General features: G+C 39.8%; 2 protein-coding genes across 18 annotated transcripts in view; one reads left to right on the top strand and one right to left on the bottom strand.

Annotated features, from left to right (window-relative positions):
• GIGYF2 (GRB10 interacting GYF protein 2) overlaps positions 1-21,708 on the bottom strand; it is a 77,316-nt gene that overhangs the window by 33,350 nt on the left and 22,258 nt on the right. For 14 of the 17 annotated variants that reach the window (XM_054206668.1, XM_054206662.1, XM_054206667.1 and 11 more), the window contains 2 exons: positions 14,741-14,852; positions 14,120-14,160 (listed from right to left, as the gene is read on the bottom strand). The exons of 1 other annotated variant lie outside the window; for it this stretch is intronic. In XM_054206668.1, coding sequence (XP_054062643.1) covers positions 14,120-14,160; positions 14,741-14,852 — 153 coding nt within the window. Of the gene's footprint in view, positions 1-141; positions 858-4,793; positions 6,383-14,119; positions 14,161-14,740; positions 14,853-21,708 lie in introns of those variants that run through there. 2 more of the 17 variants (XM_054206674.1, XM_054206675.1) reach the window with 2 other exon arrangements.
• On the top strand, positions 65-8,361 carry KCNJ13 (potassium inwardly rectifying channel subfamily J member 13). The gene is made up of 3 exons (XM_054206677.1): positions 65-250; positions 6,362-6,842; positions 7,739-8,361. Exons 1-3 carry the CDS (start codon positions 80-82, stop codon positions 8,359-8,361), a joined length of 1,275 nt encoding a protein of 424 aa, XP_054062652.1. The 5' UTR covers positions 65-79.

Here is a 21,708-nt window from a genome sequence, read left to right on the forward strand (position 1 = left end):
CTGCAGGCAAAATGACCAATCAAATCAGCTTCAGACAAAAACCAACCCCCCCCAACCCCCCGACACTATAAACACAGGAATGAGACATACAAACCCATTTTTAAAAAAAAAAAAAAAAAAAAAAAAAAGACTTCTACCAACCACTTGTGGGAAGTTTCTTGCCAGTGCTGGGACCAATACACAGGACCAGCCCCGTCCCTCTCCTGGAGCCCAGGTATTCTTCTCCTGCACACAAACCCTTCAAAAACCGGTAAGTACACAGAACAATCTTAAATTTTTTTCTTTTTTCTTACTGTACAATTAGAAATTTTTCTGTCATTCTGTAATCAAAGAAATTAAAGTTGTTTTCAGGGCACAGCTTAATTTCTAAAGCTTGCTAAATTTTCATTAAAGAAAGTAGTCTCTGATTCCCCCCCCCTCCAAAAAGAAAATGCTCTCTCAGATGACCACAGTCCTAGCAGCATACAGAACAAACCCAAAGCAATCAGGCAATGTTTTTTCAGAACGGTTTCAAGATAAACAGTGCTGGAAAGACTCTGCAACACTCTGCAAACAAGCAGCACTTGCAAACCTATAGCCAAGGTAGCCAGGTGTTACCCATCCAAGTATTATGAAAGAGTCATCCTCACCTTCTATGCTGCATTTACTGTAATTCAGCATTTAACTTCAATTCCATCACAAATTAAAGAGATGAGCTTCACCTCTTTAAGCCTGCTTTTACCATTTCTAATTATATCTCATGCCTTCCGTCATTTTCAACTGTGCTTATGAACGTGTTGTTGTGAGCTACCACCGCTGCTCAGGAAACCATGCACAGGCATCGAGGGTGAACTATGACATCCTAGAAAACTCTGTCATTCTAGATGAGCCACTAGGAAGTTTGCATCACATAGGGCAGGACCGCTCTTCAAAACCAGCAAGTTCTACAAAAAAAATGGATGGCAGCAGACTTTATTACTACAGCCTCACATCAAATATCCTCCCTCTTAACTCTAGATTTATTCCTCCATTAACAAGACTGAATTTCACATTCAAGTTTCCCTGTAAGGATTTCATATATACTAGCATATTTTAAAGACTTTAACAACATTTAAGCAAAGTCTTGGTAAAGTTTTTCTGCTTCTCTAAAGGTGGCCAGACTAGTTGGTCCGCTCAGATGCTACTTCACACTGAACAACTAGGGTTCATACGCATCCTCATAGTATTTTCAGCATGCTGTACTATGTGAAAATACATTATAAATGAAACTGAGCATTACAGATGTCCCCATGATGCAAGCAGAAAATCAGCTTTGCTTTCTGTACTATAAAAAAAGACATACTCTCCCATTTTACCAAAATTTTGGAGGGTTTGGTGGTGGTGTGTTTTTTTTTTTTAAAGTGTGTTCTGTCACAGAAGATCAAAAGTATGAGCTCTTGCACGCTATGCTTTGTGGCATTTGCTTTAAAAAGTATGACTTTGGCTCAACAAATTAAAACTCCTGTTTTTACAAGGCTTACTTATATATGTAAGAAGTCCTGAAAACCGTTATCTTAGTTTTGCAGACTGCTTGGAAAAAACAGTTTTGTCACAAAACTACTCCCATTCATCCCAATGAGGCATTAGCTACAAAACCTAAAGGACAAACACGTCTGAAATTTTAACTATCCTACTAACAATGGCAGCATAAGCTTTCAACCAAAGCAGTTATTCTAACTGAATTACTTCCTACATTTGTAAGATTGTCCCCTAATGTAAGTTACATGATCCAGTCATGTCATCAATACTGAAAAAACCTACACTTCCTACCATTAACATCAGAGCCCCTCAAGGACTGCCATTCAATCTAACAAGAACAATACTGAGATTTTAATAGCATGAAAGTGCCTTTAAAAAAAAAGATAAACTTTGTTCTTGTGGCAAAGTGCAGAGGCAGCAACACATCTCAATGATCACAGCTCAGAGTACACAGATGATGTTTAAACCTGCAACGAGTACAAAATGATGTGGACCCAGGTCAAGTAAAGGGAGAAGGTACACATTCCCAGAAGGGCATGCCAGCACCACCTGCGTTCTAATAAATCTTCAAATTATGCTACAGCTGTAAGCAGTTTTTGCAGTTATTCCCACCAAACAGCAGGTCCTCTTGACTACTTTGCTGTCACAACAAAGCAGTGCACTATAAACTGCCTCAAATCCCTTCCAAGGTCAATTAGAAGAGACTTTTGTCAAGAGTAGAAGTGGGGCAGGTAGGGCAGCACTGCAGAAGTCTCCCCTGAACCAGCTCCACATAAAGGCACCCAGGGTCCTCGAAGGGTTGCAGGTGCATGAGCATACCGAGCTGAAAACAGGCTGGAAGCATCACTTCAAGTGCCTTCAAACTGAGAAGGGAAACAAAAAAGACGCTGCTGCAAACGAGTCCTCCTGCAATCCTACCAGAGTACTAGCAGCTGAGCTTCTGCTGCCAAGAGAAAGGCTAAGCAAGAGGAAAAAAGAGGAAAGAAACATGGTAGCAGGAAGCAAGGTAACAAAGAGAGCTGTTACAACACAAGGAAGAAGATCTCAATGAAAAAGGCAAAGCGTGAGTGTGGGAGCTCAGGGCGCTGGATCATGAATTTCAGAAATGCAAGCAATATCCTAGAGCTGCAAGGCAAAGTTTTATTATACATAAATCATTAGCAAGCCAGGTCAGTTTAGAACCTGTCTGACTGCTAGGAAAAGGGAAACTGTGACTTTGATTTGAAAAGGTAGTACTCACCCTACCTTGACTTGTCTTACAAGAATGTACAGAAGAATCCAGAATGAGGGACAATGATGGTAAAGAGATTTTAAAAAAAGCTAAGAACTGACACATGCACTGGAGTTGGTGATAACCATTTAATTTTCAATAGACTGGAAACAGGAAGGATTAGACACACTGAATGCATGACAAAGGACCGGTTGACATGCCAAAAGAGGTTTAGAAAAGTCATTTCTGACAGTTCCTGTCTTTCCAGTCAAGGGCTATCAGCTGGGAGATGGAGGGAGAAGGAATACCCTAAAGCTACCAGAGTTTCACAAGTCAGGAACCAGGAAAAGCAAAACCAGACAAACAGCATAACATAAAGGTGAAGAGATGACATTAGACAAACCTGGATTAGAAACACAGTATGTATTTAGCAGTGGAGATGAGTATTCTCCAACAATGACTTGAAAAACAAAATTCTGCGAAGTTGAATGTCTTTCCTAAAACATACACTGTTTGAAACTGGGATTAATGTGGGGACTTCAAGGACCATGTCAGGCAGGGGATCAGATCAGAGGGTCTAAATTGTGCTTTGCAACTTCATTAATTTATCACTAACAAGGAAAGAAGGTACTTATTTTTTTTTACTACTGTGGGCAAGGAAAAGACTAGACAGAACACAATAATCCTTGTTAAATTCAAAGTCACATGTACTCTTGACTCTGCTTTTGAGAATACAGAGGACCAATCCTCCAGCCCAAGTAAACTATTGCTCACAGAGCAGTTCTTTAACCTCTTATTCTGAACTGACTGCATTGCTGTCACAGCCTATTTGCAGGGTTGTTTTTTTTTTTACCCATTTTTCACCACCCAAAGAAGTTGAGACTTGTGGCTTTTGGAAAAAAAAAAAGGAAGAGTGTTGGAACTCAAGCTTACACACTTCCAGTGCTATCACTGCCATCTAATTAGATACCTAATATTTTAAACCATCCTCAAAAGAGACCAGGGCAGTACCCTGGTTAACCTCAGCAGGCGAGTTCCCCTGCTGGGAGTCTCAAGGAGCAGAGACACAGGACTGATGTGAAATGTGCTGCTGGAGGCTAATGGAGGTTTCTCTTTCTCAAGTATCTTCAAAATATGCCAGTAACGGATCCTCCCCCAGAGAAAAGATCCCAAACAACCTGATGGTGAACACCACCTAATTTTTTTTCAGAGCTTGAAGTCAACATTAAGTGATTAATCACCACTCTAGAAAGCTCCTTAATCAACGAAATTGAGACCCCGCAACGCTGACAGCATTTTGCTCGGGGTGAACTCTGCAGCGCTCAAGCACGCTACCTTAGCATTAATGTGTGGAAGATCTGAAGCCTAGCCAAGAAAAGCGTACCACATTAAGAGAAAAACATACCTAATGTATGTAAGACACTGTAGAAAAGTCTTCTGTCACCAATCAGTCAGTGTCAGATTCACTCTCACAGCATACGCTTGTTTTGCAAACCCAAATTACTTGGAGACTATGAGGCAGATGCAAACACACTAAGTTATCAGGGGGTTTTTTCAAGGATGCATGAGGTTTACACCCAGAGGCATTTTGCTCTGTAAGTGTTCTCCTCTATTCAAACAAGGGAGTGCTTCTTGTGAGTACTGCTTATTCTAAGATGATAGAACCAAGGCATTGTCCAGACACTGTCCCCATCATCCTTCCCACTCAGAGATGCCCATTTTCCAGCTCCTTCAGGGTATCCAGAAGGGCTCTTCTAAATCTTAGCACAAGGAGTCTGATCTACAGACAAGTGACTAATCATCTGGTTCCCGAAGCACTTAAAATTGTATTCAGGAAATTCCGTAACAGTGCAGCAAGACTGAAAACTGTCATTTAGAGCGCTATATAGCAGACCAAGCTCGGATAAGGGGGGGGTAATGCTATAAACTGAATGGACTATGATCACAATCCCCCAAGAAAGGTAGCCTGGTACTATTGACCAGGAGAATCTCAGGAAGTGTACTGTATTCTTTGGCACAAGGAGTCATTTTGAAATATTCCTTCCAGGATATGTGAATTGGAAAGTAAAAATGAGGGGAAAACTACCAAATTCCAGTCAGGCCATCATCTCCTCTACCTCCTTTGAGTACCGCATGGACAGGAGAAAGAGCTGGATGGTTCTGAGAACCTACAGAAGGAAAGAAAAATTAAAATCTAGCTGAATAGTCACTGTGATGTCAGTTCTCTTACTTCATTATGCGTTAAGCACAAGAAAAAGAACGTTTTGTAATTACTAAAATTTGGTATCAAGTAAACAGTCATGAAAACTGCTGGCTTACAGGATCAAAGCTCACAGGAAAGACTTTTACCTTTCATAAATTCATTTTGAAGTTCAGGAACCTTAGATCTAATGTGTTTCAAGATAAAGCTAAGAGAACACTCTTGGGGAAAAAGTCCCGCTCCTCTAGCCTGTTTGTACACTTGTATTATACTCTGAAACAGCTCAGAGAAAGGTCAAAATTGATGAGAAACATGCAAAATTTAACAAATGCACCATGTATAATTATGACTTGCAGAATCTATGTTTTTCTTTAAAGTACTCCCTTGTTCCATAAACAAGATTCCTCACAATCATCTTTAAGTAGGTTGCACACATTATGACATCTCTATTTTACTTGAACCCCTGTTTATTTTAGTCTGTCCCAGGTGAACTTTAAACATTCGTTAAACATCTATAAAATTTATAGACCTGAGTGTCCAGTGTCTTTTCAAAAGACACTCAGCATTTCTGACAAGTTTGGCAAGTCTGAAAGTAAACAAAGGAGCCTAACATCTCAAATACCTGCAAGTAGCCATTCTGCTTCCCACGTTTGGAACTTACCTCCCCTAATTCCCACACACTCGCTGTCCTATTTTCTTATTTGGCCACTAATAAGAAAGACGCTGCTTAGGCAGACTAAACTTCAAATTATATCAAAGTATATTTTCAATATTGGTCTCCTGCCCTTTTTTTACCCGATCCTTACATAAACGGCCTCAGACTCGCACAAGCAGCTCTGCCCCGAATACTGTAATTCTGCTTAACTGGGCATGGTGGGTGCAGACAGCCATCATCTCCTGCGCTAGAAAAGTCTGAAAGGGTTACTAAGTAAACTACAGCATTCCCCTAAAAATGCATAAACATGTTAGAGGAACAATGCAATAATAATTATTTACATACTACTACTGCTAATAGTATTCATAACAGTACCAGTAAACTAGTATACTCTGCTAAAAAAGTTACAAAAACTGATCTAATCAGACAAAAATCAGTTTCTTTTCAGATATAGTATGCCTAATCCCATCTCCCACTCACCCTTTAAGAATTAAAACATGCAACTTAAGTGTAAGTTTAGGAAGGTAAAGTATGAAAGTTATATTTAAACAACTAAGCAGGGAAAATTTGAGAAGTAGTCAGATTTTTGAACTTAATCTTTTTTAGCAAAGTATTACCACAAACAGTGGTAAATTCCTCTCCAGGCTCCTGACTTAATCTTCTCTGGATTGCAATATATAAGCCTTCCTTTGTTGGCTGCACTATTTCAACCCCTGCTGATGTGTCAAAAACTGTGAACGTTAGGCAAAATACAAATATGCTGCACTGTATCACATTTTTTCCTTTTTTCTCTTTCTAGAAGATAAGAACAGACATGATAGAGAGCAATAACACCAAGTCCAGCGCTCCCCTCCTGACCCAAAGATACCTGAGGATGGTGACCAAGGATGGACACAGCACATTCCAGATGGATGGTGCCCAAGGAAAAGGTCTGGCATACCTCCGAGATGCATGGGGAATACTGATGGACATGCGCTGGAGATGGATGATGCTTGTCTTTTCTGCTTCTTTTGTCATTCACTGGCTAGTCTTTGCAGTGCTTTGGTATTTGCTGGCTGAGATGAACGGCGACCTGGAGCTGGACCACGATGCTCCACCTGACAACCACACTATATGTGTCAAGTATATCACCAGCTTTACAGCTGCTTTCTCCTTCTCACTGGAGACGCAACTCACAATTGGTTATGGCACTATGTTCCCAAGCGGGGACTGTCCCAGTGCTATTGCACTGCTGGCAATACAGATGGTCCTGGGGCTCATGCTGGAAGCCTTCATCACAGGTAATCCTTCATATTTAATCATTAGATAAAATAGGGGTAACAGGTTTTAAAAAAATGGAGCTAGAAACAAATAGTGATCAGACTGGTATCTGAAAGAACAATTAAGCCAGTCACTACAAGGATGATGAGATTTCAGCTATGCAGTAGTAAAAGTTAGACATCTTTCATTAACAACAGACAAAAATTAGGTGATACCAAGATTTGGATTTGAGAGTTCCACTATTCATTGGACAGTACTTGTGGCAGCTCCCCACTTACCACTCGCAATCACTAATTTCTTATACCATTATCTCTCCAAGTTTTTTCCATGGAATTACATTATTTAAAGTCAATTTGTTTTGACTAATAGCTTTAAGATTTACTTTTGTCTAGTCTAGCTGAAGTACTTCTGTTGCTAAGTGTTTAAGTGTTCCTCAGTATCTGATATAATGAAAATTTCTACTCTGTCACAGCTATTTTGAGATATTTTAAGTTATTTAAAATAATATTCAGGTTTAAAGTATTTCAACAGACTTTAAAAATACACAGGTTAGTTTACTGCGTATTAAAAGTGAGCTCCTCCAGGGGTAGCACACCAAGATCCGGTACTATTACCAACTACAGTGCATCGGAGCAAGCTAACAGCTCTCCTTCCTACATCTACAGTTCACTCACCAAAGACTAGTAAGTGAACATAGCGTAGAAAAGGAAGCATTTTAGGAAAGCCATACTTTTTAAACAAAAAAATGGGTTAGCGTGATGCCAGCCTAGCAGTTTTCAAGCATGCAGGCTGAGGCTAGAAAGACCACGTCCCACCCCAGCCTGCTTCTGTTGCTTTGAACCATTTCACAGAGCTCCAGGCTGCAGGGCACCCAGGCACAGGGCTCCAACTCAGTTTGTTCTTTTCCATGATGCAGGTGCTTTTGTGGCAAAGATCGCCCGGCCAAAGAATCGGGCATTCTCCATCCGCTTCACTCGCTCTGCTGTAGTGACACACACCGAGGGGAAGCCATACCTTATGTTCCAGGTGGCCAACACGCGCTCCAGCCCACTGACCAGCGTCCGGATTTCTGCTATACTTTACCAAGAACAAGAGAATGGGCAGCTGCACCAAACTAGCATTGACTTCCACCTAGACAGCCTTACTTCAGATGAGTGTCCTTTTTTCATCTTTCCGCTGACCTACTACCACTCAATCACTCCATCCAGCCCCCTGGCTGCTCTCCTCCAAAGAGAAGCTGCTCACCATTTTGAGCTGGTCATCTTTCTGTCAGCTGTGCAGGAGGGCACAGGAGAAATGTGTCAAAGGAGAACATCCTACCTGCCCTCAGAGATCATGCTGTACCATCGCTTCGCCTCCATGCTAGCCCGCAATGCCAAGGGTGAATATCAGATCAAGATGGAGAACTTTGACAAGACTATCCCTGAGCTCCCAGTTGCGGCTGACTCAAAGAGTCCAAAAAGGACTGCCAAGGAGATCCGCATCAATGGACAGCATGCCGACAGCTTCCAGCTCTCCGAGACTGGCCTCACAGAATAGAGAGAACAGACTTTGAACTTTGTGCTTTTATAATTATTATTACATTAAACTTTCAGGTTCCACTTACAACCTTCCTTCCTGCCTGCCCTGCCATCTTCAAGTGATATTTCTCGTGTACCCCCATCCTTTTGATTACAACGTGAAACACAGAGTAAAGAGAACTGGTGCGCCTGTGGAAGCTGAGGAGAGGCTGCATTAACCACTCAGAACAAAGCCAGGTACAAGAATCACAGTACTAATTCTTGGAAATTAAAAGAGCTGCCTGCTGAATTCACCAGACTATGATTAAAGCCGCACTGACCCTGAAAGGAGAGACCTTCAAAACTCCTAAAGCTGACCAAAATCATAATCATAATTAACCAGCTTGTGACAAAACAGTCAATACAAAAGAAAAATCTCAGTCAAAACCAATATGGGGGTCGTTCAGTAAATATAGTAGTTCTGGGATAAGCAACTCTGTTCATCCAAGATCCTCATTTTTCCGTTCTCTTAACTCTTTGGGAATACAGAGTTCTATCAGTTTTCAGATGGCTGAATTCCCTCTTAGAAAGTACTGCCAACCTCTCATGGCAGTGAAAAGCACTCCTGCTGTGCTTATTAATCAAAATTGTAAATACTAACTGTAGTTCTTCACTCTGCCAAACAAGAGAACATCTCATTTCAAGACACTATCAAAAAAATCTTGATGTATGTGACAAATGCTGCAGTGGAAATTTTTTCATATTTGGAAACACTGAATAAATTATTTAGCAGGGGAAAACAGACTATTCTAAATGAATTAATGTACATACATTCCACATGTTCTCACCTTTGCGCTGTTTATCTCAAGTAGATCCGACCCAGAAGTATGCACTGTGTACACAAGTAGAACTGCATCCATTTATATTTTATGCTTTTTAACATCAATATTTGCCTGTACACACAGCACGAAAATATTTAGAGACATTTGAAACAATTTTAAAATAAAAAAATTACAACAAACTATACACGAGACTTTTGTATTTGAGTGCCTCACAAACCTATTGCGATTAAGATACTGTTCGGAAGCTCCTAAATAATTTAAGAAGCTAAAGGATGAACAGAATGATGGATAATTATTTCCAAGCTCTCAACAAAAGCAGAGCCTATTATGCGCTCATACTTGAACAGTCCAGTTTCAAAATAAAGGTATCTTCCAAAGGTAAAAGACTTTTCCCAGAAACAAAGATGGTATAAACGGCAACTTTCATTGACAACAGCATAATACACTACCAAACATGCTTCCTTTTAACTTCACCCAAGTGGTCAGCAGCAGGAAAAATGCTCTCAAGCGATCTGATGAGATACTGTTTAACTGAATTCTCCTCAAGCCCCAAAACTCCGCTAGCTGAAGTACGCTGACAAGCCAAAAGAGGTTAGAAAAAAGCTCCTTTGGTTTAGGTGCTGGGGAAAGGGGAAGCAGCCCCATGGGAGCACTTCACACAGGGAGGGGGAAGGAGGCAGAAGGCCCACGTTCTCATCGCCATTCAGCTCTCATTCCAAAACTGTTCAAGTATTGCTTCCCCACATTCCAGACCTCAGACAGATTTGGTTTTATTACAGATACTCTCAGAATCTTTTTTAAAATTTAATTTTATGAAAATGCATTCATAAATATTGTGGAGCTTGGAGAGCAACACACTATCAAGGTACTTTGCCTTCATCCCTACTTTTCTCAGCTGTTGACCCATATGCAGTCTAAAGATCCCTTCTCCACCCTGATATCAGCGTCCAACCATTATTTCTTGCAAGCGTTATTCCCACTTGCTTTACCCATATAAGACATTGAGAAGAGGCCTTCAAATTAAGAACCAGTGCAAGAGCAGTAGAGCAGATTCCAGTGCCAAGTCTGAAATAACCATTTAGGAAGAGAGCAGCATTCTGTGTGAGATATTGGTTTTCCCATATATCACACACTCCAGTCTCAGACAAACCAATTGTTCTAAAATTCAGATGCACGGTCCCAACAGGACGGTAATATAATCTCACCATTTAGAGCCAAAGCCATAAAAGGCCATTTCTAATTTCAATTAACGTCTAATCAAAGTGCAGACTGCTTTGTTTGGTTTCTAAATGACTTGATACTTTAAAGTTGTCCTGTTTTTTAAAATCATTTTCTATTTATAGATTTTGTTTAAAAGGGCATACAACAGCAAGTATAAAGAAAAAATATGGTCAGTATACACTAAATGCAATCTTCAAATACTACATTTTGGGATGTAAGGCTGAAGAATACTGCAGAAGCAAATCAGACAGACAAACACAACTGTGCAGTTAATTCAGAACAGCTGCAGAACAAGGGGTAGACAAGACACTCCTCTTGCTTTTACAGTTCCAGAGAACTGGTGAATCACAGAGGTCTGAAAGTATGGAAATATGCCATGTCCCAGACTAGAATACAAGCCTAGAAAAATTGCTGATGGGCTCTGCTCTACACTTTGACTAACACTTCAAGAGCAACCTAGTGATGAACTTTCTTCAGATGCACTTCCTGCTAGTGAGATGGGAAAGAAAAACAAGCCAGGCAGAGTAAGGGAAAGTACAACTCAAAAAAAATTCAACATCCTTTTTATAGTCACTTGAACACCCTTTTTATACTCAAGTTTTCCTAATCTAACCAAAAAATACACATTAAACAGCACTCAATCAGGTTCCACAACTGACTTTCTAAATGTCTTGTTCAATCTACATGACAATTATTTACTACCTGTGTGTAATTGCTGGTAACTAATCAAATCCCCTCAGCTACTAAGCTGGTATTAGTCAAGGGGCTGCACAGAAAATTAAGCAGCTTTTGCGCAGTTCTAAAAGACAGCCACGATCAAGAAAACAACTTGCTCATTTTCTTTGCTAATGGCCTCAGCCTTCCAGAAGCAATTTGTGTTCTCAGTGAAGTCTGTCACAACTGTGACAGTCTGCAAGGGAAACTCGCAAATGCTTTGTGCATCTTCAGTTTGCATACTGGAACTAGGAAAAGATACTGTTTATGTTGAGCATCAGTCAAATGACACCTTGCAAACTGCTGTGAGCACTGAAAAAGCAATCGTTAATTTTTTAAGAACCTCAAATATGATCAATATGCTAAGTAATTCTTTGTTGAAGGTCTATTACCTTTTTCATATCATGATTTTTAACAGAAGGGTTTTTGCCTTGTCATCCATTACGAATGCCTGGAAGAGTTTAATATTTGATCTCTTATTAATTCTGTAATGTGATCACTTATAACAAGGAATATGAAAGAACTGGCAACTTGGTAAATTATGTAATTTGAGGCTAATCCAATGCCCTACAAAAGAACAATGAAAAACTGAAGCACAATGAAGCTGGAGAATGAAAACCTAAATTAAGGAGTTTAACCAGGGTAACAGAAACCAATATACACGTCTGCTAAAGAGTGTTGGCCTGAACAATAAACTGCATGTCAATTCACTCCTTGAACTCTCTGCTTTCACTGCTTTCTGTGGGATGCATTAGTGCTTGGTATTAACACAGAGCTGCTTTTGGCACACCTCTATCCCTATCTCATTCTCTAAATATTTTGTCACTGGAAAGCCTTTACATAACAGTAACTATTTGTTTATTAATCAAGGCTCCAGTCAAAACAGACCAACACCTTCTGTTAATATTTTTGTGCTCTCCACTTTATTTCTCTTTGAAGGCAAAGAGGAGACAAACAGTCCTCCCACTTATTGCAACATTAATCTCTAACACAGCAATATGCAAACAAATTACTATGTTTAAACAATTTTTTTTATTAAAACTTCAGAAAGATTGCACATCTCTTGCCTCAATCATACTGTGCTACAGAGCTTTTAGCCAAATTAGATCAAACTAGAAGAGAAATAGAACAAGAGACGCAATCAGGTAGTACAGAAAGATTCACGATGATGATGATTTGAGAATAAGCAGGCTATCCCTCACAATGAGCCAGGGCTTCCAACGAACCGCATGGGCACACCGACTGCTCTAGAAAATGGCTCAGAGAAGATGCAACTCCAGAGTCCCAATGACTAGAAGTTGCGAGAAACAAGCTATGCCCGATACCAGCTGATGTGTTAACCTCTGCATTTGGGCAGAAGTCAGTTTCAGCAAGGACATCTTGCATCTCTCACCCTGAACTGGCATGCTATGTTTTTATCAGTCTTAATCAGAAATGTGGTACATTCTATAGTCTGGATCTGGAAGTGTTGTAATTGTATCACAAAACCAGGAAGGGGCTAAATAAATAAAATTGAATCAGCTGTGGTAGATAATTACTTTTACATCCATCTGTCTTTTTTAAAAAAATGCAGTCCTGAAATTTCCCTCCCCGCCCCCCCCCCCCCTTTCATTTTTTCTCTAAAAGATCTCTGAATATAAAGACACACTGGAAGTCCAAAGTTTCACTACTGGCATTTAAAATGGACAACCAATCTCAAGTTATTTTTAGAATCAACCTCTTTTTAAGGAAAGCAATGAGAAAACCAAGCACCATCTTAGGTTTGTGTTGTCTTTCAACTTAAAAAGCAGAAAAATAAAAGCACCCTAAAATATATGAAAATCAATTCATACATGGAGAGAGGATTGGGAGGGCTCTGAAAGTAAACGTGGTAATTTAAGACTCCCAAGGCATGTGCCACCATGGTAATCTGGAAGATTATTAAGATAGAAATTTAGGCTACTCTCCCTAAAAAAACATTGACAGCTAAGCAGCAGTTGAAATACATTCCTGTCGACTTTTAACTGCAACTGAATCTCTTTGGTTTTGTTTGTCTTGAAATCCAACCTGCAGTTGTCTTTTCTGACCTGTGCTTTATCAACATGTTAACTACAGAGGATATTCAAAGACCAAAAGATGCTCTGGGTCCTAAAAAGGCAAGACTCATTGTTGGCAAGCTTTTCCAAGTACCACAGCTCTCACTAAGCACAGATGCAGTACACGCATGTGGAAACACGTCACAAAGAGAAAGGTCATACCAGAGAACAAGCAATGCATGATCCCAGGAAGCAGAAATCATTGCACTTGCAGTGTGAGTTTATAGAGGAGAGCTTGAATGTTCTTACGCCTCAGAATACAGAGTGGATACGTTCCAGCTCCAAGAGGACAACCCACTCCAAGTTCTGCTTGTCAAACACACATACTGGGTCAAAATAAAGGATCCAGTATTCTACCTGAACATGGCCAGCGTCAAACATTTAAGAAACAGAATGACCCAATAACCTGAACAAACAGAAGATTTGTATGATGACTTAAAATAACTTGACAGACAGTAAATCCATCAGCATAGGAACCTCAAAATATTGCTTCCTGGATCTACCTCACAATAGCAAGCATTCAAAAAACTTAACAGTTCACATGGTCCAGAAGTCCCAGGTACCAAAACTGCACACGCCAGGAATGTTTAAAAGCTGCACTGAAAAGGCATATTGCCACAGCACACCTGTTAAGCGTAAAGACTCCTTTCACAGAGGTACAGGAATTTAGTTGCAGCTGTAGACAACACATCTTAATTGAATAAACAGAACCTACTTACTGCAGATTTTTCTTATCTAAAACATTGAAATGTCTAATAGTGAAAACAACACAATATAAGAAAAACAACACTTTGAGAACACATAGATAACCTGGCACAGGATCATGATCTTGTATCAAAAGTATATTTGGAGCAATAGGAAAGGTTTATGTACATATAGATCCCTTCCCCAAAACACACCCTGCTCCTCCCTCCCATTTTCTGCCCACACAGTAACAAAACCATACCTGGATCTTTTCGCCCTGGTTTTTCAAAGCGTCTGTCTCCCCTAGAAAGGCAGAATACAAGTTTCAAATAAGGTTTTGTAACTACTCCTCTCATTCTAGGCATGGGGGGGGGGTGGGGTTTTTTTCTCTCTCTCTTTTTTTTTTTTTTTAACTTGGTAGTGGGCTTTTTTAAAACAAGAGCTTGATGGGCAGTTATCTTTAAAGGTACAAGGGACAACTGAAATTTTCAGGAACACTGACACACACGCAGCCTTTGGCAACTAGGTGTGTTTTGAAACATGACCCTAAGCACTGTCAACCACACTGAGACTAAAATTAAAGCAAATCCTTTAGCAATCCATACTTTCACCCATCATTTCCACTGCAACTGTCATAATTTATATTCTTTTAAATTAGTTCCTTCTTCCCAGGAACTCAGGAAAAATTCTTTGCAAAAATACTCTTTTATTTGCTCCTGCGTTTATAAAAACAGTACTGTGTTGACTCCATCTTAGAAATTCAGATGCTCCACACACTGATGCACCTAATCACCTTTCCTAAAGTGCTTATATGAAGTCAAAAGGCACAAATGGAAGCTGAGCAGATGTGCATATAAAACTTTAAGGGTCTGAGTTCTGTTACCTTTCCTCCCAACTCTGTGATCTGTGCATTTCCCTGCCCCCTCCTCGCCCAAATCCACCCTCCACTTCATCAAAACTTCTTTGGTAGAAACCGCTTTCTCCTCGGCCTCTGCCTGAAAAGACAAAAAACACAAGTGTTTGTACAAATAATAACAGAAATTGAAAGAGTAGGTAGGTTTCCCTTTCCTGGTGTCCCTGTGAACTAATCTTGCAGTCTTAAGCCCCAGTGAAATTATCTGGGGCAAAGGGAAAAAGGAACAAAGAATGAAGAAAGAGTCTTATGTAAAAATTCTTATCAAGAAGCACAAGATCAGACAGAACAGGCAAACAATTCTGAAATACTATGCAGAAAAACATAGAAAACAGATACTTACCCAACAGAAATAACCAAACAAGGATACATTGTTCACAAAACATCCACACAGTACACGTGTACTTTACACTCATAAAAATCAGATTGCTTTTAACAGTGGAATCCACTATAGTGGCACTGCACTGCAGATGTACTCTTAATTACTGCTGTCAAGGTTAATAAGGGAGAAGGAAGCTTCACCACTATTGAGTTCTAGTGATTCCCAGCAGAAATCTCCCCCAGGAGCAGCAGGGAGAAAAGAAGGATCACAGGACGAGTATAGGCAGGACAGCATGAAGAACCCCAATGCTATAGGATAAAAATCATCCTCCTGGCTTTTTCAAGAAATGGTTCTCTGTAGGTGGCCACCGAGTATCAAGCCTCAAGACAAAGAGTTACAGATGTATCCTCAAGTAAAGAATCTCAAAGCACATCTTTGCTGTGTGGGTAAGTGTGGGGTATTTTGTTAAAAAAAAATAATAGAAAAAAACACAACAGAAAAACAACACCCACACACATCCCCCAGACCTTCAAGCTAGCTTTCAGCACTGGTTAGAGTCACAGCTGGGGTGAAGTTTCCAGATTTACAAGAGATAAATACTGCTTCACAAAGTGCTACAGCAGAAGAAATGGGAGGTTTTCATCAGCTAACTTAGCATTTCAAGGATCTCACAGAAAGACGACAAACAAGTGAAATACATCAATCAGCTGGTTGTCAGGATAATTCCTTGCCTACATACGCAGGCAGTCTCTATAGTCAAGTCCAAGAACCTAAAAAGCACCTGATAAAGGGAACTCTTGGCTGTGAAACTATCATAAACCTCAATCCTTTCATATTTCTCTATTCCTGGCTTCAAGAAAACAAACACCTCAAAGGATGAGGTGCAAACCAGGCCAGGGCTCTGGAGGAGTAAGACAGAATAACCAAATGAAACAGGAAATAAACACCTTGAGAATGGACTCCAGCCCCTGTAGTCTTCTGAAGAAAGAAATGGTAACAAGCCTCTGCATCTAAAATCTAAAGACCCCTGGCTGCATCACGGAATTGTACCATGTTTCAGTGTCTTATGAAAAGAGGCTCTAAACATATTGAAATAATTAAAGCAATTGTGACAGCTTCTCTACTATTCTACACCAAATCTCTTGAGGAAAAAAAAAAGTTCCTTTCCAGGCAGAGAAAAAGAAAAGCGATTCCCAGGTAATCCAGTCAGGCTCCTCCAACACACCCTGATTCCCTATCAGGCAGCACAGGCTGCAGGGTGTATGAGGAAGCCACGTGAAGTTAATGGCTGTACAATTTCTCCTCCTGCTTCAGAAACAGGATTTAAACATCCTCTTTGGACAAAACCATCCTGTTCCTAGCACCAGCAAATCAGTTCAGTGGCCGACCTCCTTGTTACAGGGGTGCAGACCTCCTTACCACAGAGTTTTGGGGATGCTTAACTTCAGGTGAAGACTGGACAAACTCATAAAAGATAAGTAACACTGAACTTACTAAACACAGAGACCACATCTGGCTCAGGAAGTCCACTGAGCTGCACATGTCTGGAACGTGAGCATATACGTGATGCTTCTTCACCTTCCTATTTTTACACAGTCCTTATTCTCTTGGCAAGGTATCTTCTTTTGGCTGTTGCTAGAGACATATTGAGTTAAAGGATCCTGGAAAAGGACTCCAAGCTGTTGTTCTTCACAAATAAAGCCCAGGAAAGTTTAAGCACCTCATGCAACAGCAATCTTTGCCTAGTTTCTTCTCTACAAGGAAAGCTCTCTTCCTTCCTCTTACAGGAGACAACACCACAAAAGCAGTTCACAAGAGAAAGCCACAAGCAGGCAGAGTCAAAACAGAATGAAGGCACTGACTCATCTCGCATCTTTGAGGTAAGAGAGGTGGAAAGTTGCATATACTTTTCCAACAGAAACAAAACCGGTTGTCCTTTTCTGTTTTTTACAGTAAGCAACAGCAACATTTCTAGTGCTCCCCTTGCAGCATGAGCAAGCACACCGATTACTGATAGACACACAACTGGCAGAGCCAGAAGGCTGGTGATATGGGAGATTTCATCAGCAAATAAAGCAAATGTCCTGTATAAGGAGAAGAACAGAATCAGAGTTGTTTTAACAGCAGCATGGCTTACGGCAGCTTTAAAAGTATGTGAAAAAACAACCTGAGAAACCTCTCTCCACTTACCCCCCTCCTCTACGTCATGGTTCATCAGTATTTCAGTTGTGCTCAGCCACTGATACGGTCTGACTTAAAAGATAACTTTGCAAAAGGTGCAAACAAATAATCTCAGCAATTCAGATTACAGCTGCCTGTGGGGCCATGGTACTCGACGCCCAGCTGTACTGATACCACACGGTACCGGACAGGACCTACTTAAGCCGCCTTTGCTGTGGTTGTGTTGCCACCCTCCTCCACTGCATTCTCCAAGGCACACAGTCGAGGTGCAGAAACAAGATGTGCCCATTCAACAGTTCCCTGCAGAAGCACATGCGCAACTCCAGCAGAAACCAAGCATACCACTGCGTGAGAAGCATACTGCATTAAAACATCCTTCCAAGCTACAGAAGAGAAGTAGGTAGTTAAGGAAAACTGTGGTGTACAAAGTCAGTTATTCAGCAAGTATTAAGTAGATGAGTCGGACCTGGAAGTGCACACTGGACACAGCTAATAGTGATAACAGAACACATGAGACATGCTTGCGGAGAGGATAAAACTGCACGTATAAGCACACTGCTCACCATTCTGTTTCTGCACTTTGTGGCTTTTTTTTTTTGCGGCTAATAAATTTAGAGCAACATGCTTATTTTAAATAGAACGCCACTTCCAAAAAAAACCAAAACACCTGGCACATGAGGAGCAGACTTTCTAAGTGTAGATGTTGCACAACGTATTGAATTCAGAGGCACTAGATGTCAATAAACTCTTTCATTTAAGAACTGAATGGAGCAGCTGTGTCACTTGTATTTCAGTAATTCCTTAAAAACCTCAGAATGGATATTGTAATCCTAACAACCAAAAGTCTCTAACCAGAAAAAACAGACAAGTCTGAATTTAAGTAAAAAGTACAAGTCACAAGCAAGAGGTAGCAAACACTGTCATTCTAATCGTCATTATGAAGAAAGCCCCAACACAATACAACATGCGAATTCTTGAAATTACAGCATGACTGGAGTTAGGATCTACGATCATAGCTGTAACACTGTGTGGGAAGAGCAGGATAACTGCAGTTCAACTACTGCTGTTTAGGTATGAGAACTTTCCACTCTCACACCACTTACACGCTTCCCAACAGCCGCAAAAACAGATTACAAAGAGGAAAGAGGGTGGGAGGGGAAAGAGCTCTAATGGGCAGCAAAGTACCCTTCATAAGGGTCTTAACCAGAAAGCAGAACAGCTACAAAACAAGGTGTCTGTAAGCCTACAGCCCATTCCAGGGACTATTTAAATCTCTCCTCGTCTGAGGCTCTTATTCATGAATGTTGACATTCCAGTCCCGCCAGCACAAAGCCCAGGGCTTAACTGCACACCACAGGGAGCTCCCAGGAAAACAAGTCAATTAGAAAAAAGGTCACGTGCAAGTACTTGGTTTCTTTAGAGAATATAACTTCAGAACTAAATAAAATGGTTTGGATTTACGGCTCCACACAAGACACATACAGTATTAGTGATGGCAGCTGCACGTTGCAAGTGTTTTTTTAACAGTAACACAAAGTTGTATTTCAGCACAAAGTCATAAAAATTTTAAACGAAAATCAATCCAACTTCCACAAAGTAATAATTTCCACATCAGCTAAATTCAGTTGTTGTCAGTAAGACTTGGGGTGACTGTTGAGAAAATATTTACTGAGTGTTATGTTGTAGTTTTAAACACTGATAAGGGAAGCCACATTTAGAGTTCTAACAATAACCTTCCTTTACCAGCAGTTTATCCGTGCTTCCCTTTGCCAGACTGTCACAGACTCCCTCTCACGCTCCCAAATGCTGGAACACAATTGTGTGATTTGTGCCTCAATGAGGGAACTTCATTAATAAATCTAATCGTACATGCAAATTCTTCCCTGAAGTTACTGTTGTGCAAGTCACTTCAAGACAGTAATCTTGTTTTGGTAAAGCTGAAATCGCATTTGAGCGGCAGCAGCTTTGTCACATACAATGATGTACAGTTCATGAAAAACACCAGATAACTTTTCGAACACAGGCAATTTTGCAAGGCAATAAAAAAAAACATTTTCCGACTGTTAAGTGAAGCAGCTCATTTAGTGAGCAAACTCTAAAGAAATTCCAAGTCCTTTCCACTGTAACTTGAAAAAAACCAAAACCGTATTTAAAGCTTGGTACTTGCAAGTAAAGTGTTACTTTTGTAAATTAGATGTCAACAGTCCTATGCCGAGCTTTTCACAAATAACTATTTGAAACACAGTCTTTAATTACAAGAACATTGCATGTATAATTACGAAAAATCTACAATTTTGTCCTCGCAGAAGCCCTAATTTGTTTCCTGAGATATAGGAACTTTGGGAAGACTCATCATGCCTAAAGCCCAAGACTAATCGCTTACGGGAAGAAAAGGGGAATACAGAAAGAAACAAGCAGCAGCCAGGATCAACGAAAGAGGGAAAGCTCAGCAATTTACAATTTCAAACTGTAACAAGAATTAAAAATGAATGGGGTAAGGTGGAGAAATGTGTCCTTTACAGCTTAGCAGAAGGTAAGAATGACGGAGTAGCCTAACAAGCACAGCATATAACGATTCATACAAATTAAGAGCAAAAGATCATGAGGATGAAAACAAAAATAGGTGGAAAAGACAAATTTTGCAACAAAGTTCTTGAGCTAGTATTTCTTAACATATCTCAAAAACTAAGCATGAAAAAATAAGAATATATGCAGTAGAAGCTTTCAAACAGTCTTAATACCGCATAAACTGTAAATTCTGTCCCCTGAAGTGTAATGAATCAAACTTTACCACCAAACAAAATTTCCATGCATGCAAATAGATTCAATAATAGAATTACTGGATTAGAAGCCATATTCTGCCACATTTAACCCTATGACTTCATTGAAACTAGCGGAGGCAATTAAAAAGCAACACACTGCTCACTGCATAGGGATGACATTCACTGCTAATGGTAAAAAAAAAAAAAAAAGAAAATTTGACAAAAGAAAGGAAAAGAAAGGGTTTGGCAAATTAGAAATGTCCACGGTATCTCAAGATTGAAACTAGAGAGCACACTAGTGGTGATATGACCTTAAATCACCAAATTTTAAGCAGCGTTCATTTCATTTGCAGAATTAAGCCTTAATGCACCTAGAAAAAAAAAAATAGCTAATACACGTATTCCTAGCAAATGTGGAACATGGGTGGTAGCAATGCAATATGCACATTAAAGCAAAAAAGCAACAGCTTTCAAACATACAACAGAAATATAACAAGAAATATATAAGTAACAGTCTCACCCCACGTGTATGTATGTGCACATACTTTTCATTTTTTTAATTAAGCCCTGAGCAATTGGGGAAAGATAGTGATAAAGAAAGAAAGGGAAGTTAGAGGGAAATCCAGAGATAGCCTTACAGGAGTTTAAATGTATATGCCTTAGCCGAGGAGCAAGCACAGGAGGACAGGTCACAATCTACAAATATTTGAAAGATGTAAACCAAGAAGAAAGCAGGATTAAGGAACGAGAACAAAAAGTAAGAGAACAAATTAAGTCATAGCAAAATTCTGGTCAAGCATTTAATTATATATGGAAGTGATTTCTGAAGGTGTTACTGAGAATATCACCAGTTAAAGACATTTAGAATTGAATTAGAAAGGACCCTAAGAGAAACCTCATCTAAGCACCTGCAAAGACAGAGATAACATGATAAATTACTCCAGGTGATATTTCCAAATTATTAGTTTCTTAGTATTCTAAATGTAACCCATTATATTTATATACAAAAACCCCAAAATAGCATTCACAGCAGTATGCGCATTGAAAGTGAACTGCTAAGATAAATCCTGGATTTAACAATTTATTTTGAATCTAGTGATACAGCTTGAGGACATTTTCCCAATTAATTTGCAAATGTTTGAAGTGATCCAGGATGAGACATCAACTATAGTGATGCACTAAAATTGGCAAGACTCATATTTCTCCCAAATCCAATTATGTCTTCCCATTAACCTTCTCCTGTTTATTCTCAGGATGTTAATAAATAAAAGTGATTTTTCAGAACACTGAACACCACTTACTACAATCTTAATGTTTTAAATACATTTGTGGATTCTTCTCCCCTTTTCCTATAAATTGGCTTAAAGTTTAAGTTATTTCAAACAATTCTGAAGCAAACAATTTCCCATCCCACCTCAAAATTACCTTTCCTTTTGTTTTCCACATCCACCAATCTGACAAAGACGCATAACACAGATACCAGATGTGCACTAAGGTGAGCAGAACCACCACTAAATGCAATGTTCATTCTGTAACAATATCTTACTGGAAAGGTTTCAAAGTCTGAAGGGAACAAAAGCTGGGCATGAGAACATCTGGCTGTAACCAAGCTCCATCTAACATCTTTCAGAAGCTTTAACCTGGATCACCTTCATACATTGCAGCACACCCCG

This window comes from Rissa tridactyla, chromosome 6 (assembly GCF_028500815.1).
Source record: "Rissa tridactyla isolate bRisTri1 chromosome 6, bRisTri1.patW.cur.20221130, whole genome shotgun sequence".
Classification (NCBI taxonomy): Eukaryota; Metazoa; Chordata; class Aves; order Charadriiformes; family Laridae; genus Rissa; species Rissa tridactyla.